Below are 25400 nucleotides of genomic sequence, written 5' to 3'. Positions count from 1 at the left end.
AGTTATATTACCTCAACATTTAGTTGAAACTATTTCACTCAATATTTGATATAGCTATAACTAGACTTTTTTTTCAGTGTACTAACAATCATTTTATCCAGAAAGTGCGTGCATTTCTCATTTGGAACATAAACCAAAACATCTACTAATAATCCAGAGCCCGTTTTGTTAGTAGCAATATCAAGTGGGATATAAATAGTTTTAACCAGCATATCATTTTTTAAATCGAAGATCAATAGTTTTGGATTACAAATTTGTTTATTAGTTTCTCCGATTTCGCCGTCATCCAAAACAAAGATGTGGTTGCATCGAATCTGAGATAAAAACAAAAATTCTGTTTCGCGTACGATTATCAAACTGACTATTGAGTATGTATATAGGTATGCTTAATATATAATAGACTTGACTGTTAATTAATATTATATATATATATTATGTATATAATATAGACATATAATATGTATTACTATAATATAATATTATATTATATTATTACATATACTTATATTATTATATATAAACATTACATTTATATTAAAAACCCGTTTGAACAAAACATATTAATACTTACATATATATAATAAACATTTATAATACCATCACATGTACAATTACTATTATGCCAACTCCAATCTGGATACGGACGTAAAAGTGGACCACCTGGTCCTGTTTTATTTGTTACTATCGACAAAGTAGCAGGTGATCCAGGACCAAACACTCTCGTATTAGTGATGAATATTCTACCATCTATAAGAATTTTGTTTATAAACAGCAATTATGTGTTACTAAAGAATATTTATTTCTTGAATTTCATGACATTAGTAATGCTATCTGTTGCATTAACAACATCGGAGTATGTATTGTATGTATACATATACATATATACTATATATAATATCTATATACATAATAAAATGTATAGCTCTATAATGTGTCAATATAGTTAAATATTATAACCATAAGCTATCGCATAATATAATAAAAATATTTTGTACAAAATTATTACAATTTTTTCTAGTAGTCTGCTATCAATTTACCTTCCGCTTTAAGTGCCTCGACGAATAAGCACTTGTAAGGATTGTAAGTGTCAGAATTTATAGCGTCTTCTTTTTGCTGCTGACTTTCCCACTCATACTCACAATATCTCCAGTTATGAACAAAATTCACTTTGATTCCAAAACTCACAATTGCCATCGATAGAATTAGCAAGGTAAATAAATGTCCCATTTTTTACTGTGATGAATAGTACAGATAGTAATGTTTGTAGACAATAATGTTGTGCTGCTCAGGGTATAAAATAGGATTCTCCACTGGGATACGAGTTTATCTTGGAAGTTTGAATTGCGAGTCTCAAAAGGAATATTGCAAAGATGATCTTTTAATAAAAAATTCTTTTAATAAAAAATATTTGTTAAAAAGTTACTGTATTACCAGAGTTGTTGTTTTGCCTATGTTGCAACTTCGCAGCAACAATATTTCAGTAAGGTGTTCTACCTGAATCACATAAGTTTAAAATATGCACTATTAAGATTTTCTGAATCTGAACTGCAATAACAGGCACATATATTGCAAATGCGAATTCGACAACAATTGCTTGTTATTTATACTTTTTTTCATGCAATTACATGAAAATGTTTTTAAAAAATGTCATTATACATATAACCAATAAACATAATTATAGCCTTATTAAAAGTCTTGCATTGACGTTGTTATAATATTTATACCTATTGCGTGTATATAACAATATGTAACACGTACTAAAATGTCATTATACATATAACCAATAAACATAATTATAGCCTTATTAAAAGTCTTGCATTGACATTGTTATAATATTTATACCTATTGCGTGTATATAACAACATGTAACACGTATATATATATGTTATCTTATCAATGAGGCCATTAGGAACAAAAATAAAATATTTGTTATCTTTGTGAGCATATAGTCACACGGTGACTTGACTCGTCTACGAGTGTGAAAATTTTGGCCGTATAGAGGATGGGGAAATAGATGGTCAGACAACGAAGTGATAATCTTTTTTTTTATTTATTCTTTATAACCCCTTAACGTCATTCGCAATTATAAAATTTATTTTCATCGATTTCTGCTAATGAATTCATTAATTGCTTTCAAATTATCATGTATGTCTTCGTTGCATCTTTATAGATATATAATAAGGGAGACTGGAATCAAAAATAACATGGATAAGTAACATCTACGTAACTACATATTACTAGGTATATGGATTGAAGATATGTAAGTTGATGTGATTCTCAAAACACACACTCGAAAAAATTGTTTAATTTTATTATAGTTATATTTTTTTTAACCAGTGTATTATATAATATGTTATAGTTAAATTTATATTAGCTATATCATTGTGAGATAGAAAAATGTAAAATTATACATTTTAATTAATTACAAACTTCTAATCTCTTTCTTATGCTTTTGTATTTTGTGTATATTTTTATTATGTAGGTGTTACAACCTACACCCGTATTACTTTTTATATATCTGCGTATATTTATGTTATTAAATCATTTAAATCACCGAATACATTACATACAGTATAGCGAGTGTGTACTATTGTGATCAAAATGAAATCAAAATATTATTAAAAGGTAATATACTAACAATCATTTCATCCAGTAACTATTTACATTCTCCGGGAACATAACAACGAAAGGATTTACCAATAAAGATTTACCATGGTCTATTCGATTAGCAACAACAATAAGTGGGATGTAAATAGTTTTAACTAGTGTATCATTTTTTAAATTGAAGATCAATAGTTTTGGCTTAAAAATTTGATGAGGCCCGATTTGGCCGTTATTCATAACGAAGAGGTGATTGTATTGAATCTTAAATTGAAAAGCAAAAGTTATATTTTATTTATTGTTATCAAATTGATTGTTGTGTATACATATGTATATGTAGGTATGCGTAATAAACTATTGAACATTTTAATAATTTAAGATGTGGCAATCATTTAAACGAGAAATATTCACTTACATGCAGTAGATAAACATTTATAATACCATCGCACATACTGCTATCATTATGCCAACTCCAATTTGGATATAGACGTAAAAGTGGACCTGATCCTTATACTGTTGCCAAAGTAGCCAATGCTCCAAAACTCGATATAGTAACAAATATTCTACCATCTATAAAAATCTTTTTTTAACTTGTGCTATATATTAAAGGATATATTTTTAATTTCATGATCGAAATGTGATAAAAAATGTTTGAGCGAAAATGGACCAACTAGAAAATACCAATCAGAATTTCATTATCTCAACTAAAATTTTAGTAGTTTGATAGAAAATTCTGATTCGTCTATTTTCACCCAGAATTCCAATTAATCCAATCAGATATTTTTTTCAGTGTACAAGTTGTTCCATTTAAACGCATAGTAAAAGAAAATTTTATAAAGTACTGGTTTTAATAACAAAATATGGATCAGAGTTAATTAAGAAGCAGTTCAGAAATTTTTTTATAAAGTAATAAATCCAGCGATTTTGGGCACGCAATGCATGCGTATAACAAGCTATCTACGTCTCCTATGTTGAATTCTTTCAGTAGCGCAACCGTTCAAGCAGTTAAGTAATAACCATCGAATGTGATTAATTCTTAACTTTAGATCCAACTAATTACATCAAATTGTTACTTATGTTCGCCGCTTAGCAAGTGTTTGCGCTCCTGGATACATCCATTGCTTTAGTCGTCATATGGACGTCATAGCATATTTTGTATGTTATCGCCTGTGGAATTGAAAATGCGCTATACATATGAGGACACAAATGTCCTCGTATGTATAAACACTCGAAATTGCGCACGTATCGGAGAAGACATGAGAAGAAATGAGAAGAAAACATATGGAGAAGGAATGAGAAAGCATGATAAGGCATTTGTTGTTCATGCATACAAGCATTAGACTTCCATACGATAGTATACAAAACATTTTCTGCTGTGTCGTCCATATGGCGGAACTGAAGACACTGAAGTCTTTCCGATAATATATAAGAAGTAGAGAGCTTTTGTACATGTAAAGAATTTCAGAGATGTGTGTGTGTGTGTGTGTGCGTGCGTGTGTGTGCTCTTTACTTTGGCACTCATATTTTGTCAATAGAACAAGAACTTTGTATGTTACGAATTTGTCTTTTATTATAAGTTTAACAATAAATAAAACACTGTAAATACACACATACATAATATTGTACGAGTAAAATGTATACGTTTATAATATGATTGTATGTATAGTAGTTACATTCTTTAAATTGTTAGTTTTCGTTAATAAAAATACTTATACTTTGTATAAAATTATCTGGTATAACATTATTATAATATTCCGGAATCAACCTACTATTTGCTCTGCCTATATATCGTTTAAAAAGCTTTTGTAAGGATTATAAGTGCCAGAATTTATCGCGTCTTCCTTCTGTTTCTGACTATCCCATTCATAATCAATGTATTTCCAATGATGTATAACATTCACTTCGATTCCGAAGCTCACAATTGCCATCGACAGAATTAGCACGACAAACAAAGAATGTTCCATTTTTATTGTAGTGTATGGTTACACACAATAATGTTGTATACGTATTATAACACTCAAGCTACAAAATAGGATTCTCCGACAAGATACGAGTTTGTCTTTGGAATTGGAACTCCAAAACCCAAGAGAAATACTACACAAGTATTCTTTGAATTAAATATTTATTAAAAAGTTACTTATTCTTTCTAAAGTTATTGTTTTACCTTCGCCGCGATTAAATCAGTCTTATGACGTAATCGCAACGAAGATATTCCAGTAAGGTGCTACTGGAATCTCATAAGTTTACGACACACATTATTAATAGAGTAACGGTTTTTAAACTTTCACGGGTATTATCTTCAAAGATATCAAAAGGTTTGCAGGTTGTCGCCATGTTTTTATCCATTGCTAATGCCAACGTTTCGGAAAACTTGCCGTTCACTTTATCAGGGCGAGGAGCACACTGATACTGATTATTAACAGAGTTTCGGAAAAAGAACATGATGATGCGTTTCGATGTTTCTTTATTTTTATTGTTAATAAAATAGGTTTCGTGGTGTTCTATACTTTGGTTTTTAAAACGAATTATATTCGCTTCATGAAATGCAGTAAGTTGTAGGTACTTGACAGCAACTTCTTTAGGGCGTATTGCACGGATTGCGTGAAAGTAACCTAGTTAAAGTTCTCGCAACAAATTGCATTTATATGTGGAATGCATTAATTAGCAAATTTTTGAGTTACATAGATCAATCGTAACTTTTTGGATTGCAATAATAAAATAATATAATTGAATTATAACTATATCAATAGACACGAGTATCACAAATGTGAGTGCAATAATGATCGCTTGCTATTTTATCTATTTTTTTTGTAAACAAATATACATGAAAAATTTTCAATACACATTGTACAAACTTATAATCATAAATGTAGCCTCATTAAAAGTCTTTCATTTCGGCCTTGTTATGATACTTATGTATAAATGAATTATAACCACTTATTACGCGTGTATAATAACTGATAACATAATATATAGTATGTTACCTTTTATTAACGAGATCATTAATAAGTCTATTCTGTAACTCTTAACGAGTTTCCATTGTCGTTATAAGGGCCATGGCACACAAAAAAACTTAAGCAATAAAACATAAGCAGTATGCGAATTGACCAATCAACAGTAGAGTCTGTAAAGCCATAACGTAAGCAGTAGCCAATCCAAAAAACATGTTAATTTTTTTACTGCTTACTTCTTACTGCCTTAAGTTTTTTGTGTACCATGGCTCTAACGTCGCTGATGCGCAACTTTTTTTAGTATAAAAGAGCTGTTTAGCGACGTTATAATAATAACGAAATTTGCGTTAAGAGTTTCAAAATAGATCTGTAGGAATAGAAAATAATGTATTTATTATCTTTTTAGGCTGAGAGTTAGTATAGGAAGAAAAGAAGCAAAATCTATTACTATTTTTTAAAATTAATAACCGGATCGAACGATAGGTATACGCATATGAAACGCCTGTCGTAATATTTTTGACCTTCCGACCGATTTCTCGGACCAGTAGACACAACTTTTGTCTTAAGATTTGGCTCAATTATATTTCAGTACAGCCCTCATCTTCGTCTTTTAAGAAAATATAAATCAATACTCAATTTAGGATGTTTGAATATCTATGTACTCAAACCGCATGTGTGAAATCCATTTGCTTCTTGAAAATATATACACCTTATTTGGCTTACATTTTTATTTTCTACTTGTGAAATAAAAATTCCTAAATTTTTCTGAGATCAAAATCAAAATTTGCATACACACTTGAAGTTTTTTTTATTAAATAACCAATTCCTGATATAAGGAGCGCACTCGTATCCTTCTGAATTCAGCACGACCGTTCTTGCGACGATCTGTCGAGCCGCTACCTCAAGAATTTCACTTTTCGTGTTTGACATTGATAGGGTATGCATCCTTTTCACTCCGCGTTCGGAAAAATACGAATAGGAGGAAGGAATGGCAAACGAGAATGATGAGATTGCCACTTAACGAGACATCGCTTGTCGAATAAAATCTAAATTGCTGCGATTTTGCATCTTTACGGATAAATAATTTTCATACTCGTTTGTATTCATTTTATCCTATTCTATTGTACACGTACACATATACATTTCAGTCGCAGATACATTAAATTTGTATACATAAAATTGAATATAATCTATGTAACTTAAAAGTACATTAAATTTCATGACATTTTTAACAGTGTAGTAATAATAAATGATATTAAATTAATTTTGATTTTCCTTCCACTATATTTTATTTTTGCCAATAATTCAGTAAAACTAGTTGTAATTTTTACTGTCTTTTTTAGATTTGAAATAATTAAAAAAAAAATCTTCATATCATAAAGTTATGGAACCATGTCGTTAAAATCAGCGTTATTATAATATTAGATATTCTTCTTCCGAGAAATTTATCTAATAAAGCAGATAATATATTATAGACACTTCCTTAAGTCTATGATAGATTTATTTGTAAGTACCTCCTTTCAATAAATTACACTACAAGTAAATACCAAACACGAATTATAGAGATAATTGAGGGGAGAATGCGTGTACACTGACGATGGATGAGGAGGGTCGGAAAGTGATTGAAGGACATCTCATAGCTGTGGACCGGACCCTGATTGGTTTGACACGATTTAGCCCCTGTAATGCCAAACTCGACGTCTGCTGTTGCGGTTGGCTCTGGTCGAGGTATTAGCGGAGATTGTTAAGGCTATAGTACCTACACTGAAGTAAACACGCTCTCGTTGTAAATCGCTCGACATTTTGAAACTTATGTATACACCGAGCATTTTCGTAATTGTGTCGAAATTGCTTATAAATGGTTTATACCTTGAAAGAATTGCAATAAAGTTTACCACGATAATAAGAGGAAAGTTTACCGTGATAGTATGTTTGATAACGAGATGAAAGAGAATATGTGTTAAAAATAAAAACGTATTACATTTTTTTATGTTAAAAATGTTACATTTTTTAATATACCTAAGCTTTATATTCAATCAAGGTTTTTTTTATAAGATTAAATAAAAAAAAAGTAGATAAAGGTTGAATTTTACTAACTTTGAAGAACTACGAAATGAGAAATTCTTGCAATTTTATTATTACTATCTGATTCTGTCTGGTGGAAGAATAGCTTTTCTAGAAAATTTATTTTTTCTTCTTATATATGTATACGTACAATAGGTAAACATAAATTGATAATTAGCATTCTTTTTTCACTGAAAAGTATAAAATAATAAATATTCTTAAAGAATTTTATTCTTTCTTTGATATAGTATGCTAATAATTCTTATGTAAATATTTGTTATATATAATTTTAAATATAAAAATTGACTATGAATACCAGCCATGGTTTTTGTTTGATTTCGAGGATATTTTCGAGGTGCGTGCGAGGGTACTCGCGAATGAATCCACATATAGGACGATCGTATTTCTGATTCGTACCCATCTCGTGCCCCCTTTCGTATTCCATCCTATTCGAAAGAGCTGCATTATAAATCGTGTGAAATCCAAGTGTCTGACCTCGATCGGCAGCGGTGAATCCCCGTTAGAGGGTAGAAAGACGAAAGAGAGAACGAGGGAAGCAGTCGGGTGCGAGCGGAAGAACCGAGTGAATGGGGCAAAGGGCTGCAATGTGGAAGAGGGAGAATCATCGTGCGAATTTTACGCTAACCTGATAGCTGGTTGGAATAGATTACATCGATCGGTAAAATCTATCTGCGCGGATGATGCTTTTGTAAATGGTCGAGACATTGTCAGTGTATTTTACACTATTCATTCTACCATAACCGTGATATTATTTCCTTTTGTTATTGCACATAATCACCACGTAGATGAGTTATTATTAAATAAAAAATATGTAATAAATAAAACCTTGATCTACTCGTTTGAAAAGTAATATAAACTCTATTTAGAAAATGACCAAAGAAGCGTTAATATTATTTAACAATGTATGTTAAATAATATTAACTAAATTTAATGCGTTCAATACATTAAAAATTAATGCGAAACTAGTTTTGACTTGCATAGTCTTCATCAATCGCTTATAACTACTAATAATACAAAAATGCCACCCGGGTGCAGAATGCCGCGCCGCGCCATCGCCCTTTTTTACCGATCACATTTATGTCATAACTCAAACGATTCACACCAACATTCATTAAATCCAAATGAATTTTATATCACGGTTATAATCATCATGAAAATTTGTTATATAATTACTTTTTTATAAAATCAAATATCCAGAATAATCTGTGTGAAAAAAATGACAGGCATAATTTCTTTCTTTTTTCTTTGAAAAACACTTTCTTTATATATAAATCTTATAACGATATTCTGAGAGCTATAATATGCAAATGTGAACGTGTGGAGTGATGAGTTTTGCATATTTCCGACTACTTGCCTTTTAATTAATAAAATAAATCTCGTCTTTATATTGCTCACGAGACAATTACCGCAATTATACGATCCTACCTGATTTTAATCGTAAAACTACTTTCCGTAGTCTACTTTGTATTTAATCACATTACAGCTTCAATGCCTTGCTTACAGTATAACCGTGCATTAAGAATTTTCCCGTGTTTCTTTGTAGCGTCGTGATATAGTGCAAAACAACTCATTCCACTGTTGAACATTTATCTTTTACAATCTCGTTAAAATACGTGGTAATTAAATTAACTTTTTTACAAGGAAAAATGTTGCGCAGCCGAGAAAATTTAAGCTTATTCTAGTTCTGTGTGGATATTCTTATGCAAAATTGTAAAAGAAGAGATTAAAAATTTTGCAGTGATATACAACATTTACAAAGATTATAAAGGAATTTTATCTGACATATGAAAGATATTTGTGTGTTTTACCTCATCAGAAATGTATTCCTTAATTAATTATTAAGATATTTAAAATAAAAAATATTTTCTTATTTTTTTGATGATAAGCTTATTTTTTTAATAATCGCTTTAAAAATCGCTTTTGAATCTAAAAAAATAGAAGTTATGTATTGTATAATATGTCATAAAAAAAATGTATTTTCTTTTGTTACATGTAATTTTCGAAACGTTTGAATTCAAAGTGATTTTAATTATTTAATCCTTGGATTAACTGAGAAATTAATACATCAAATTATTTAATATTATTATATTACATCAAAACGTATTAGTATTATATATAATATCTAATTATTATATCAAATTGTAATTTCATAATTGTAATACGTTTTTGCAATATTATCCTTGCAATTTCTATTTTAATAACAATAAGATTATCAGTCACATCAGTTAGAATTCTAATTCAATAAATTTACTAGCTTTTTTCATAGCTCATGTTGGCTACACCAAATAATTCTCATGCTTTAAAGATTCCTATCGGAAAACGTGCTTATTTCACTCCCTCGAACCTCTCTTTAGTCAAATTAATTATACAGCAGTTGTAGTACGAATAAAGCGCGATCTCGCATTTTCCGCGTCGCGGAAATTCCTTGTTGCGAATAGCGACATTAAAAAGTTTTCCCACTTCGATGGTGAACTTTTTGAAAAGTACTGTGCTCTTTCTTGCAGGCGGATCGGAATACTTCGGATCGGTTGATCGCGGGCAATTATGTTCAGAAAATTTTCTGCACTGAGGAAATCTGCATAAGTTGCCGCGAATTTCACTTTGCGAGGCACAGCGTTAAATATTAAGTACACAATTCTTCAGTGTTCGTTTCTTTCTTTAAAATTTTCGAAGAAAAGTCATTACAATTTTTCATGTGAGATTGCAATTTGGCTTTTATTCTGTTGGTTTTCCTTTCTCATTTTTAACATAACAAATGAACTTCTTATTTTTTATAGCTGCATTACACGAAAATTTTTGCCAAACATCATATATATTGAGTGAGATGGTACAATTTTGAACATGGTACAATTCTGAATAAAATAGAATAAATCCAATTTTTGAAGTCCAAATTTAGTAACACCTAATCTCATGTGTGGAAGGTATTGAAGGATATTAAATTAAAAAATTAAATTTGAACAGTGAAATAACAACAAAAGAAGTTATTATCGAATTCTCGTAGAAACAAATTGAAATTTCAAAATAACTAAAAAATTGATAATAAGCGCTGTAAGACGTGCGCAATATAAATATAACTTCTATTTGAAAAGTGGATTCAAATTTTATTTTATTCAGAATTGTGTCATGTTTAAAATTGTATCTACTACCTTACTCTGCTTAGGAAATTGAAGTAAAATAATTGATTTAATTGGCATAAAAATATCGCGGAAAACGTTATTTTGACGTCCAATTAACAATGTCAGCTTGTTTCCTGGGTATATATTTTATTTTTGGTACAACGAGTATATACTTAATTCAGCTATAAAGACCTAATGTGTCTTGCGAGTTTTGCGGTATTGAATTTCTTAAATTAGTTTATATTCTTCTCAGATACGAGAGAGCGATTGGAAACTGCTGAAAATCCCGGAATCGTTATTGCTCGCTATACCACCGTGACGACGGAAACTTTCCTCGTAACACACCGCAATCAGCGCAGGCCGCGACAGCGTGACCGGACACGCGCGATACCCGACACTGAAATAAGTAATCGTTATTACCGGGACCGTTCTGAGGAAATAAAGAGAGAATGGGGAAAAAGTTTTAATCACGTCGCGACGGATCGCAATTAATGGAAAACGAGAAAGAGAACGGTCAAATACGACAGTGTAGAAGGATTGGCAGGAAACTGGTAATATAATGAATTATGATTAAATGAGATACGGAATATGTACAGTGTGTTTCGAAATTTACGAGTTAATACATATCACAGCAAGCTTGTTCTCGAAAAAAAGTTAAAAAAATATTTGCTAGTTTTCGTTTCGAACAATATTATAGTTATGAGATATAAAGGTTTAAAACTAATTATGGTAAAACGACTACCTGTCAATGAGCCGTCATTTAACTATTAATTGACTATTTATGACCAAAACAAATCCATATCGTTGTAGGTAAAAAGTTATCGAAAGAGAAATTTGCCAAAATTGATTGCGATTTATATACCTACTGAAAGTTAAATAAATTTCATATATATATGTACTTCATTTAAATTTGAATTTTATAGTCAGTAATTCATTTTACAGATAATATCATACTGCAAACTCTGATAACTATAATAAAACTTTTAATATATAATATTGTATATACATTGTTTTAAAAGTGTATTATAGTTATCAGAGTTTCCAGTATGATATTATCTGTAGAATGAATTATTGACTGTAAAATTCATATTCAAATACAGATATTATCGTACTAAAACTCTGATACCAATAATAAAACTTTTAATATATATATATTATATATAATATATACATATACATTACATATTTTATAGTTATCATTTCCAGTATAATATGAAATGAATCGCTGATTATAAAATTCAAATTTAAATGAAATATATATATATATATACACACACATAAGAAATTTTTTATACGTTTAATTATTTCCGCAATCAACTTTGGCAAATTTCTGTTTCGATAATTTTTTACCAAGAATAATATGAATATATTTTAGTCATAAATAGTTAATAAATAAAAAAATACAATACTGTTTTTATTTTAATAGGGTATGAATATTGTAGATTCTATTAAAAAATACTAAAAAGAACACGCGAGAGCTTGTTTAAACGATGAAATATGAAAGGTTCTATACTTCTCGACAAAAAAATCACATATCGCAGGGTTGATGGAGCTCTTGAGCCTTTACGAGGTTAATACTTTCCATCCTTCGCGATACGCGTCGCGTTAAAAACAGTCGATAGAGTTAATGATCGATAGTTATCTATATCACGACTTAATAATAGCCTGCGCAGTGAAAACTCTGTCTCTCGTAGCTCCCAAACTCTACTCCAACCGACGACGATAACGATAACGATTACGGTAACGATAACGTACATCCAGATAAATTCCTAGATGGTTTTGCGTGCATACATCGACGATGGAAATGCATCTTTAAAGGGAGACCATAGATAAGGTATCTGCGATCGTGGTCTCTTAAAGTCTGACTTATCACTGCGAGAAGAAATGTGACGAAGGTAGAGTTCTTTACGTACCCACACCGGCGTCCCACAAAACCGAGTACAGATCAGCAGATGTCCGATGTATAACGAAATAGAGAATATGGGACGTATCTATACGTATCTAGATTTTATATAATTCTTATAATGCGTTTCTCTATATTATCAGAGATGGATTTTGGAAAGAAAAACTATTAGTATGGAAATCATGTTATATATAAATGATTAAACACGAAGGAGATTTTTGTAATCGATTTTCTAACATTTCATTGCACGGCTCGTTATCACACTTACAACTCGTTTTTACAATATATAGTTACATAAAAATTAAATATTATCAAGAAATTCATGAATTAATTTTATTAATGAATTTATTAGTTTTTAATCTGTAGGCAACCATTATTGTGTCTTCCACTGTTGAACATACTATCAAAGTTTTCGATATTGAAAATTTAATTCCTAGCATGTTTTGCATCTCAGTGAACAACACTGGCAAATGATGTTATGTCAAAATAATGAAATAGTAATCGGAATAATAATTGCTTTTAAATTCAGCTGTTATTGTTACTGAATTAAATCGTGTTGATGTTGGCAGTTTAAAATGCGACACATATATTTTTAGTTGCTTCGAAAAACATGGTGTTTTGGATAAATTGGAAAAATAATGAAAAGGCACGGAGTGAAACATGTCATTTAAAAAATTTGTCTGACAGCAAAACATTTGTAATTAAATGTCATATTATTTATAGACGTTGATTTAATTATTATTGCTGTTTAATAATATGTAGGCAAAAGAAAATGCATTGTATATATATTAACAAGTAAACTATAAAAATATTTTCAATCGAAGTAGACACACTCTTGACTTTGCCTCGTTATCTGGCTTTGCGATGAAATTTATCGGTTATTTCAGTTTAGAGACCGCTGGGTTAAATATCTGGACTATGTCACCGTATCGCTAACGCGAAGGTGGAGTTTCCACTTGCAAATTGTACGTCACGCAATTCGTCGACGACAGAAACTCACCGGCAACGAAAATCTGGTAAATTTAGTTGCGATTGTGGAAAACGAAAGTTGCAGGACAAAGGAACTTCGTGCTTGCTGGCAGTAATTAACTACTATATCGCAAAGCACAGAGACTATTTAACGCATTCGCTGTTAACAGATCGGTAAATTCCAAGTTACATTTTTCGACCGCGTGTTTATTGTTTTTTTTACTATTCAGTGTATTGTAGCTGAAATGCTTTGTTAAACTGTGTCTCTTGACACAAATATCGCTTTATTTTTTAATTTGATATAAAGTATCTCGTTTTGTTTGTTATAAAATGTATCCGGTTATCGATCGCCATATTACAGTTTACTAAATATACAGTTATTGAATATTGCGGTTTGTATATTTCCGTATTTATTTTTCTCTGTTTTTTCGCTTTAGGATGGATTTGAAAATCGATACTGCTCTCTCAATCCTTCTTTCTTTCTACTCTTCTCAAGTGCACCGCGAATACGGAAGTATCCCGCACGTGTTTGTACATGGTAATGCATTCCCGTTCTAAACGCAAACAATCCTTATCTCGGCGCTGCCATTCGTGAATTAAGTATCCCACAGTAGAATAAAGTGCACTCAGATACAAAATTAATTGCTAAAGTTTCTGCCGCATTTACGAGCGCGCCTTTTTATACTTTTTATGTACCGAGTCTCACCGTTACTCTGCAATTTGTGTTCGCGACAAATTACTTGATTGAATTTAAATTATAATAAATAAAATTGATCGAGAGAAATGATCAACAAAAATAAGCAAAGATATTGGCCATATTCAGTCAAAGTGAATTTGATGCGCTTAATAATATTTTTAATTAAATCTTACCTTAATACAAATTATATTAAAATATTAAAAAAATTAAAGATATTAAAATAATACACTACATTTTTATATCAAACTCATTTATATTAAGCTAAAATTAGTTTGGCAGTCAAAATATTAAACTGAAAGAGTTTCGAGATTCGCTTCGATATGAAATTAATTCAATATTATAATTATTATCTGTATAATTTATCTAGGGATTCACATACATACACGAAGAAAATATTACAATAAAATTGCAATATTAATATAGTAATTTATTTTTAAAAAATTGAAAAATTACATAATAAACATTATTATTATATGAATCTTATAAATTTTTATTCGTAGCAGATTTAAAAATATAACTTTTTATAGTAATTTTTATACTTATAGTTATATATTGTAATGTTATGTCTTTGTCTTTTAATTAAATATTAAAAAACGAATTTTTTATTTTATGTCCTAATATTTTCTTCGTGTAGGTTTAAATAAATTTTCTCTATTTAAAAACTATACTCTACTTATGTATATTTAGTATTGAAACAGTTCATGTTTATGGTTAAGAAGTTATAAATGAATCAACAAAAAGTTCGTCTTAAATTGGTCGACAAACTCGCTATCAACAGAAACAATGGTAATCGCTGGAGGGATATCCTCTACGGAAAACAAGCAACCATCGAGTTGGCCGCAAGTTAGCGTGGTGCACTTGTTACTATACCGTCGCTTTTTGTATCCCAGCGGTAAAACTTGCAAGCGCCCACGATAATTTCATGCAAACGGCCGCGAACGACTCGCGCAACGAGCTGGCCTGCAACGAAACGCCAGAATACCCACGAGTTATCGTTACCGTGCATCGTGGCAGCGATCGCGGTTGGCGATGGTTTATGAAGGTTGCATTGCGCGAGTGGACGATTCGCTCAACCGTATATAATAAAAATATCTTCCGTTGCTCGGGTCTCTCTTTTTAGTGAAACTTTGCCGCGATGCTGTCGCGCTTTTAGAGCAACGAAGCGACGCAACGTCCTCATTAATGAGTAACTCTTGTAATTACGCTCGTTATATTCTATTTACCCCTAGCTAAAACACGGATAGAAAGATAGTGGGTGTTTGCTAAAAAATCCAATTCTCCATTTAGTTAAAACTCTTTTTTTAGATAAAGAAAAAACCTTTCTTGATAATTTGGACTAAACAGTGTGTTTAGTAATCTTTTACGTTTTTAAAGGTTTTGTATCACGGAATAACTCTTTCGGGCATTTCTTCTTTCTTATCTTTAAATGCATGAATGTATAGAATGAAAATTTGGTTGTTTTTAGAAGGATAAAATGGCTAGCTTTTGACTAATTGTGCGAAAGAACTTTTATTGTGTCGAAATGCATAAAAAACGATCTGTTTATTTTGAAATCTAAGTTTTCTGAAATACTCGAGACTTCTGTAAATAACGTTAATAATCTATTATGAATAAAGGTCTTTTACATACTTTCGTCTGTGATTGTGATATAATTGATGAGAACAAAGCGCTTTTTTGTTTCGAAATAGTTTTACAAATCAGTCATTATGAGATATGTAAAAACGAGATAGTGTTTTAACAAAATAAAATTTGCGGTATGCTCTTGGACGGTCATACTTTTCTGTTTATTCTCATTATTTAACTTTTGCGAGCAGTTTGCGTGTAGTTTGTGGCGTAGCTTCTGTGTAAAACACTGCGGTGCTTTGTGCTTTTCCCTTTGTAATCCGTCAATTTCAGAAGTGTGTTCTCTACTTCTCTATTGCTTTTAAAATCCACTGAGAATTTTGTTCGTCATAGCTGTACATTACTTTCAATTACCTTAAGTTGGCTGCTACTTACCGTTTCCGCAAAAATTAAGCAACTTTTTCGTTTTGCATATATCGTACTAAAATGTACGAATACCTATGCATGAACATTCATTGTAAAGTAATTTAGTTCTTTTATGCTTGTTAAAAGTTATTATTGGAACACAAAAAAAGAAAAATTTTGCAAAATTTAAACTTACAAATTTATAATGGTATTGACAATATTTTGACTAAAACGACAATATCGTTACATAAATCAACATTACATTTCTGTTGCAAGGCAAACTGAATATTGATTAAAAAACACATTAAAAATAAAAATAAGTTTGTGGTTTCAAGAATAAATTAAGTATAAATTGCCTATATGAATCTTCGCGGTTGTTAGTTCGTAAATAACATATTTGTAAGCGATTTTAGCATGATACAATATAATGTGCAATTAATTTCGTTAGTAAGTACATTTCAGTTGTTTGCAAATCACATCTTATCGGCTTATAAATATCTTAGATATTATTTATCCACTAATTACGGAAGATTATATAGGCAACTCATATCACATTTAAAACAATTGTATCTCTGTTCTGCTTCTAAATTGATATATTATGGTTAAGTTTAAATGTTGGCATTATTCTATTTTATATCTAGAACTACTGTCAATACTATCTATTGTGGAAATTGCCTCCTAAACGACATCTATAACGAGATTATAAGCGTCAACAACGAAATTTTAAGGTGTGGCGACTCGTCACTAGAGGTTCACGGGACTCACTCGGTTCGTGTGAGCACCGCAGCCACGCGAATTCCCTTTAAATAGAACATCATTCTGGATTCATTCCAGAGGTCTAAAGCAGGTTCCACACTACATCGCCTTACTGATGAGTCTAGTAGTGTGGGACCAGGACGAAACGCTGCGGCCGACCACAAAGCTTCGAGTTAGGCCTCCTTAGTGTGGACATCCACAAAGGTATAAAATTTAAGCTTTAAACCCTCCTTTTTAAATCGGTACAAAATTGTCACAAATCACAGTCAAATTTGAGGAGAATAATCAACACCCAGAGAAAAGGTTTCTTCGATTTAAAGAAATGTTTCTTTGTTATACGAAGAAAAAATTTCTTTGATTTGTGAACGTCATTTTTTTTATTAAAAATTTTTTTTTAATAAAATAAAATTTATTTGATTTAAAGAAATTTTATGTTCAAATCCTAAAAATGACGTTCAAATTATGATTTGAAAATCATTGACCGTATAGCAAAGAAACATTTCTTTAAATCGAAGAAACTTTTCTCTGGTAATTATGATCAATTTCTTATAGTTTAAAATTTTACATCTTAGCCCGCAAATACATGTATAAGTATTTTATAATTCGGACGAAATTTTCGTTAGTGGAGATAATGTGGTTTACACACACACATACTTTTTCGTTGTATCTCATATTTATTTGCGAACATCTGTGTAATCAGAGTCGCAGAGTCAGATGGTGCAATCGCTCCAAGACGATGCACCCCGAGATGACTGCAGCTTGTATTCAACCTACTTTTCGCGAAATTACGGAAGAAAATGCCGAGTAAGATGAAAAACGTGTGGTTAAAGTGATTCGCGAGTACTTTGCGCAAATAATTCTCAACAAAACATCTCAGAAAGAAATAAAGCCGCGTTTATTGGATCCTTATATATAATTCTGATTGTGATTGATATGAATAATTCTGACAGTAATTTTATTAAAACACAAACTAAAATCGTAAAATTCCAGGAACAGAATTTGTGATATTGAAGTCAAACTGTTTAATTTATTGAATGCTGTATTGTATTAATATGCCACACATTTTTTATAATTGGGAAATATCTTTTCAAAATATATTGTTGTTAATTGAATAAAATTTGTTATTTATAGCACACGATATAATTGATATAAAGTGAACATATTACCTTTGTCGAAAAATTTTTATTAATCATTTAATATTAAAAATCTTTATGATAAATTAATCTTGAATGGCATCAATGAATAACAAAATCATTTTTTATATATTCCAACGAATTTAAATTAAGAGTTTTAAATAATTTAAAATATTAAAACTAACGCATTGATGCTTGAAATTGACGAAGATTGTAAGAACTGAAGATCTTTTATAAAATTTTGATGAAAAGTAGATTGTGCAAATTCATTACAGTATCGATAACTGGTAAAACGGACAATGATAAAGTTTTGAAACTGTTCTATATATTAGCGAAGAGTTTGGAATGATAGAAAATCCCCATTAGAAGAAAGAAAAAAATGCTCGTTACGTATGACTTTTTACGTTAGATCGCTTCGGATTAATCGCGGTTATCCGGTAATTTCCGATTCCTTTCGATTTATTCGTGAAAAAAACGGCAGAGAAAAAACAGAAACTCTACCACCGAGTTGGTTTTCTTGCAATTTTCTTCGGCGAGCTACCTCGAGATCATCTCGGTGAATGCAAAACCACCATCCTGGATTTTCTCTTTACTTGTGAACGAGCAGAATTTGGGGCGAGAACCATCGCTTCCGTGTCCTGTTCACTTCCGGCGTTTTTCTTCTCTCCTGATCTCCCTGAATTGCGCGACGATTGCTTTCTTCCTCGGGTTTCCGAGTTTCCTTTGTATTGTTTCCGAACTCGCTCATGCTTGAATTTGTTACGCTTGCGAAAGATTGGAATTTTATAGCATCGGTTAGCATGGGTGATAACGGTCTGTATGAATTAAATCTAATATCGCTAGCATTTGAAAAACATTAATAAAAAATATTTCAAAATTATCGCAAAAATATTATATAAAAACATTTATAATCTTTGTTTTGTCTTAGCTTCTGGAGCTTTAATATCTATATGTTTGTATTGAAATGGCAATTTGTGTTACTCGTATTAATATATTATTTATGTCGAAATAATTCGTTTTTTATGAGATTATATTCAGAAAATAGCATATTAGATCAAGATTATATGTATTTACATAACTCTTTCAAAGTAGTTTATTATTTGCTGATATGTCAATTAATTAAACCGTAAAATTTGCCAATAAAAGAATAAATATATCTGTATAAAATCACGTTGCAACTTTTTTTTATAGTCATAAACCTATACTTTTTTTGTTTCGTCTGAATTGTATAACAAGTACTTTATATGTAAATTTAAATCATACCTACATATGTTAAAATATTGAAAACAAAGACTTGGTAGTTTTGGTTTTAGAAAATAAATCTGTTTTTTCTCGTATGTCTGCTAAATCCATTTCCATATAACGGAAGTGTATTTCGTTAAGGTTCACTGTACCAAGAACGAAACGCTGATATCTATCTGAAAAATACGTTAGCTGGTCCCAGTAGCTTGAATATTTCAGCCCAGTTATCAATTGCAATTTTTTGGAATCTTGCGCAAGTACCACCTTAAAATTAATATTTCGTTTTACAGCATTAAAACAATACTAACAATTATTAGATATAACGATCGTTAATATTCAAAATAATTTATTATCGATTGATATGTAAATAACAATTATATTTGGATATCTTACCGTATTTTCATCAGACTTTTTATAAATGTTTGTACCTAGTATAGACATATTCTGAACATTGCTGTAAAATATTACATGTTCCGCTGCTGCTATTGGTAATATTGGGTTTGCAATTCTTTTCACAAGTTTACTATTTTTGTTAGCTTCTTTTTTATTTGGACATTTTAGTAGCGTCTTAATTTTTATTTTATAGATTTTATTTCCCGATATAGAAGCATAATAAAGATCTAAAATATTTATAATGCAATGTGAAAAGATCATAGGAATCAGTGAAATTGATTATTTGCAAGACAGTTTTCTAAGTTTCATTATTAGTTGCGTGCATAAATGTATTAGATTGCTCAAATGAAAAAGAGACGGGTATTGTGGCAGCCATCCTTGGCGATATCAAAACTGTCTGTTATGCATATTTGATGTTTGCTGCATACGCAATGTTATGTGTATATGACGTGCACGTGACGTCACGTGTTCTTGAATAGGAAATATTGACAAGGAGCACAATCAGTTGCCTTAGCATCCAGTTTACTTGTTAAGCGGAAAAATAGCGTTTTTACTGGAAAATCTAATGAAGAGCAACGTGTGGTGAATGTATGAACCAATATTGAATTTTTAGTGCCGTTTAAGCGAAGTTTATATAAGAAAAGTTTCTTTATATTGAAAAAAAAATGATACATGCACCTTAAAAAGAAAATCTAAACCTTTCTATTTATTTTCAATCGAACGTTATTCCGCTCTTTTTTTATGAGAAGGCAAAGTTAAAAAATGCTTTTTGCTTCAATGTCGAATAGCTCGGTGAAGCAAATTGCATATAATAATCAATAAATATGCAAATCAAAGATAAAACTTCACTTTTTTGAAAGGTATAAACTATGTTAGTGCGTCATTATTAATTTATTATGGAACTTTGCAAAGTTTGTACAAATAATAAAATATTTAGATTTAACAAATCTATTTGTATCCGTATATGTTCGTAAAAATTCAGTCAGATCTTTATCTAGAGCATTGATCTGAAAAGTAGAGACTTCAAGTTTTTGAATCATTTCATTATAATCATTTTTTGCGCTCTCTTGAAAATTTCCCATTTTTGAAGGGTAAAATAGATGATCCCATCCCTTTAATTTTTTTACGTAGTGTATTGAACAAAAAAATTATGAATGGTATAAAAAAATTCATAACACTCGTAATAAAATGATGTTAAAATAATTTAAACTATGTTCATTGTTAATAAAATAATGTCAAAATAATGTTTATTAAGAAGCAAATACTTGCCATCGCCAAGGACTGTCAAACTCAAGGTACCACCTGTATAAGTAAAATTTTGGCCTGCTACAGAGACAATAACATCAGCTGATTTCATGAAATCAGATTCGATTTTGCATATACTTTTTTTAGATGAGTCATAAACTATTAAACCGGAACCTTGGTTATCAGATATAAATACCTGTATATATTTATGTGTGTTAAATCATTTAAATTCCAGATATAGGGGAGAGTTGCTGAATGCGTATCGTATCGGTCGCTTAACATATAATATATACCATCAATATTTTATATTTTTCCTAATATAAGCAACATTTAGTAACAAAAAATGAAATAAATGAAATAAAGTATAATATAAACAAAAATGTAATAGATTATATCTTGTTTTATACATGTTAATAACATCAAATATCAGGAACTATTGGTGTTAATTTTTGATTAATTTATCTTTTGATAACAGTATATTGAAACAATCTTATCACAATTTTATTCTGAAATTTTATCGTACTGTGATCATAATGAAATATACTATTAAAAGAAGATGTTCTCACAATCATTTCATCCAGGAACTGCTTGCATGTTTTAGGATAATAAACAATAGGCGTTGCTAAATGTCCAGCACCTGTTCGATCAGTCGCAATGTCAAGTGGGATGTAAATTATTTTAACTAGTGTATCGTTCTTTAAATTAAAGATCAACAGTTTTGGATTACAAATTTGATCGGATCCGATTTTGCCGTTATCCAGAATGACAATGTGATTGCATTGAATCTGAGGTGAAAGTAAAAATTCAATTTCTTGTATTTTCTGCATCAAGCTGATCATTGTGTAGATATGTAGTAGAGAAGTGCAAATAAAGATTTTTTAATGCTTAATCAAATCGAATCAAATTTAATTTTTTGGTTCGGATTTAAATTGAATCCGAACTGGATCGAATTATTGAAACATAACTTTTAGTTAACAACAACGTAATTATTGTTAGGTCGAATTTTAATATATAGTAAATATACAAAGTAATGAAAAAAATTTATAATGTATAAAATATATATATATATGTATAATATGTATATATAAGATTGTCAATATGTATTCGTGTTCAAACCTCTTACAATTAAATTAGAAATTTTCAAGTAGTTCGGATTTAAATCATAAGGATACGAATCCGAATAGAATCGGACTTTACTTGATTCTATTCGTATTCGGATACATCTCTAGTATGTAGGTATGCGTAAAAAACTGTTGGACATAATATATTTAAATAATAATATCTAAATAATATCTAAATGTGCATGTATGATGTAACGCCACTTGAAAAAATGACATTAATACTTACGTGCATTCGGTAAACGTTCACAATACCATTACATATACAACTACTATTATGCCAACTCCAATTTGGATAAGGACGCAAAAGTGGACCTCCTGGTCCTGTCTTATGAGTTACTGTCGCCAGAGTAGCAGGTGCACTAGGGCCTAATTCTCTTCGCGCAGTAACGAATACTCTACCATCTATAAGAATTTTGTTTGTGAACGAAATTTGCGTGCTAAAATATATATTCATTCCGCAAGTTTTTGTATAGTAGCAAGATGATATCATTTCATTAACAATATTGAAGAGAGAGAGAGAGAGAGAGAGAGAGAGAGAGAGAGAGAGAAAGAGGGAGAGAGGGAGAAAAAGGGAGGGAAGGGGGAAAGGAGAAAGGAGATAGGGGGAAGGGGAGGGAGGGAGAGAGGTTTTTAAGAATAATCTGGCATCAACCAACCTTCTGCTTTGTCTGCATCGATTAACACACACATGTAAGGGTCATAAGTGGAATTTATCGCGTCTTCCTTCTGCTGTTCACTTTCCCATTCATACTCACAATATTTCCATTTATGAACAACATTTACTTTGAGTCCAAAGCTCACAATCGCCGTCGACAGAATTAGCATGGCAAACAAAGAATGCCCCATTTTTTTTATCGTAGCGTATAGCTAACAAACAATAATGCTGTGCCATTCAAAGTACAGAATGAGACTCGTTGTTGGGATACGAATCTATCTTAAGAATTAAAATTTCGAGTTTCAAGAGAATTATTGTACATATGTTTTTTTAATTAAATATATTTTGTAATTACCATATTAGTAGAATTGTTGTTTTGTCTTGTTTGCGATTACAGTCTTCTAATATAGTTGCAGCGAAAATGTTACAGCAAAATGTTGTTTGAATTACAAAAATTAACAGATTGTCGGAAAAAAACGACATGTTCGGTGTTTTTCTGTTTTTATTGTAACAAAGTATTTCAAGATTTTAATGTTCCACTTTAGTTTTTTCGCAACAAATTGCATTTGCTTATGGCATGCAATAAGTTGTGCAAATTAGTAAATTTTTTTAAATGCGCGTGTCTTTTAATAATTAAGTTGTGACTTTTTGGGTTGCAACAATAAAATAATATAAATTGAACTGTATCGATAGACACGTATATCACAAATGCGAGTGAGGTAACGATTGTTTGCTTTTATACCTTTTTTTCACAATATACACGAATGCTTTTAAAAACCACATTATACAACTTATCATAATTGTAGACTAGTTAATATCTTTCGATTCGACTGATGAATAATGATACTTAGATGACTTATTACGTATACATAATGACATATATTATACCGGGTGTTTTAGACTACCCGTTCTACCCTTTTATCTTCACAAGATAAGGTGTCCAATCATAAAAGTGTTCAAACAAAAGTTGTAGGATTAAAAAAAATCTATTTACTCTAATCTTATCAGTTTGACCTTGGGTGGTGTCGTCAAGATAAGATTAAGGTCACATCGAATTTTTTAAATGGAACATCCTATTTTTTATTCCAGAATCTAATAGCCGATGTCGGGAGCTTTCCAAAACATTATAATAAAGTTATTTTTTATTGAGTACTTTTGGAGTTATAAGGCTTGAAAGTTATAGTACCGTCGTGCCGGCATTAGCATTACACAAGGTGTTCGATCGATGGCTGAAACCTCTTGAATGTTGCTCAGGATGTCCTGAATAACATTTATCAAGATCAAGGCCATTGGAGATTATTCCTTTTATTTCCATTTTTGCACTAAGAATTTTTATGTAAAACTAAAAATAAGAGGTACAATCTCCAATGACTTTGATTTTGATAAATGTTCCAGGACATGATCCTAAACAACATTCAGGAAGTTTTTAGCCGTCGGTTGGACACCTTACGTAATGCTAATGTCGGCAGTATTGATGTAATTTTCAAGTCTTATAACTCGAAAAGTACTCAATGAAAAATAACTTTATTATAGTGTTTTGAAAAACTCTTGACAACAGTTATTAGATACTGGAAGAAAAAGTTAGGTGTTTCAAAAAAATCGACGACACCACCTAAAGTCAAACTGATAAGATCAGTAAACAGATCTTTTTAAACCCTACAACTTTTGTCTGAACACTTTTACGATTGGACCTTATCCTACGAAGATAAAGGTACGGATGGTCTGAAACACCCGGTGTAATATGTTAGGCTATCATCGACGCCATGAAGAAAGGAAACTAACGTAATTTTTATTTTATTTGACATATTTTTGATTGCTAGTTTTTGCAAAAGTAACTAATACAATAGTTAATTTTATTAATCTTTTGGTGTAGAAAACGAATCTGTATTTGCATAATTGCTCTATTACATTTTGAAGCTATTTTAACTTAAAGATGTAAAAGAGTACCTTTTTGCTCTTTTAAGCTTAATTTTTTCAAAAATATTGTAATATGAATGAATAATTATATTAACGGACCCGTTTTTTGCGACTAAGGTAACTGTTCCTATTAATGTGCCTTTTAGCAAATTTGCTTATTACTGAATTAATTATTAAATATTGTAGCTTTAATTTTATCCGCTTGCAATCAATATCGGTTTTTCAACTACTTCTTTTTTTTATAATATTTTTTTGATCTAAAAAATGTTAATACTTTATAATGCTTTTGACAAAAATAGAAAACATGTTTTTATCCCTATTAGTGAGTCCTCTAAGCGGCGATGGCCCTATTAATGTGCCCCCAATTTGTGTGCCTATCCACATTTGACTCATTTTAACATAGTTACTAAAGCAGATAATAAATTTAAGCTAATTGTTTATGTTAATATTACGTAAATCATTATTTCAATTACATTTATTTCAAAGTACACTCATAACACAACGTTCTCAGCTCCAATACAAGGCACATTAATAGGAACAAGTTTAAAATCTTGCGGTACGTATTACTAGATTCACATAAATTTCTCGTATCTTTCGAAAAATGTTTAAAATACTTTAATACTGAAAAAATAAAATATTATCTTCAGT

The 25400-nt window shown here is 30.5% G+C and overlaps 2 protein-coding genes across 3 annotated transcripts in view; both read right to left on the bottom strand.

Annotated features, from left to right (window-relative positions):
• LOC108761772 (major royal jelly protein 1) overlaps window positions 1–1551 on the bottom strand; it is a 3137-nt gene extending 1586 nt beyond the window's left edge. The window contains exons 1-4 of one of the 2 annotated variants that reach the window (XM_018508490.1): window positions 1432–1551; window positions 1038–1233; window positions 572–747; window positions 87–314 (exon numbers count right to left, since the gene is read on the bottom strand). In XM_018508490.1, coding sequence (XP_018363992.1) covers window positions 87–314; window positions 572–747; window positions 1038–1227 — 594 coding nt within the window. In that variant the 5' untranslated portion in view covers window positions 1228–1233; window positions 1432–1551. Of the gene's footprint in view, window positions 1–86; window positions 315–571; window positions 748–1037; window positions 1350–1431 lie in introns of both variants that reach the window. The other variant, XM_018508489.1, reaches the window with a different exon arrangement.
• Window positions 1552–18566: 17015 nt separating this feature from the next.
• Window positions 18567–23088, bottom strand: LOC108761796 (major royal jelly protein 3). The gene is made up of 7 exons (XM_018508521.1): window positions 22837–23088; window positions 22407–22582; window positions 21626–21844; window positions 21084–21255; window positions 19815–20041; window positions 19447–19685; window positions 18567–18943 (listed from the first exon to the last, which is right to left on the bottom strand). The coding sequence occupies exons 1-6, from the start codon at window positions 23024–23026 to the stop codon at window positions 19452–19454; spliced, it is 1218 nt and encodes a 405-aa protein (XP_018364023.1). The 5' UTR covers window positions 23027–23088; the 3' UTR covers window positions 18567–18943; window positions 19447–19451.
• Window positions 23089–25400: the final 2312 nt, after the last annotated feature.

This window comes from Trachymyrmex cornetzi, unplaced genomic scaffold (assembly GCF_001594075.2).
Source record: "Trachymyrmex cornetzi isolate Tcor2-1 unplaced genomic scaffold, Tcor1.1 scaffold262, whole genome shotgun sequence".
NCBI lineage: Eukaryota > Metazoa > Arthropoda > Insecta > Hymenoptera > Formicidae > Trachymyrmex > Trachymyrmex cornetzi.
This window is presented reverse-complemented; position numbering and strand designations above follow the sequence as displayed.

Bases quoted from the DNA above. Each gene is read 5' to 3' on its own strand.
- LOC108761796 (XM_018508521.1), bottom strand. From the start codon at position 23,026: ATGGGGCATTCTTTGTTTGCCATGCTAATTCTGTCGACGGCGATTGTG. The intron at 21,256-21,625 runs GTGAGAACATCT...AAATATATACAG, and splicing joins AGTTCCTGGATGAAATGATT to GTATTTATATCTGATAACCA. The intron at 20,042-21,083 runs GCAAGTATTTGC...TAAATATTTTAG, and splicing joins TTTGACAGTCCTTGGCGATG to ATCTTTATTATGCTTCTATA.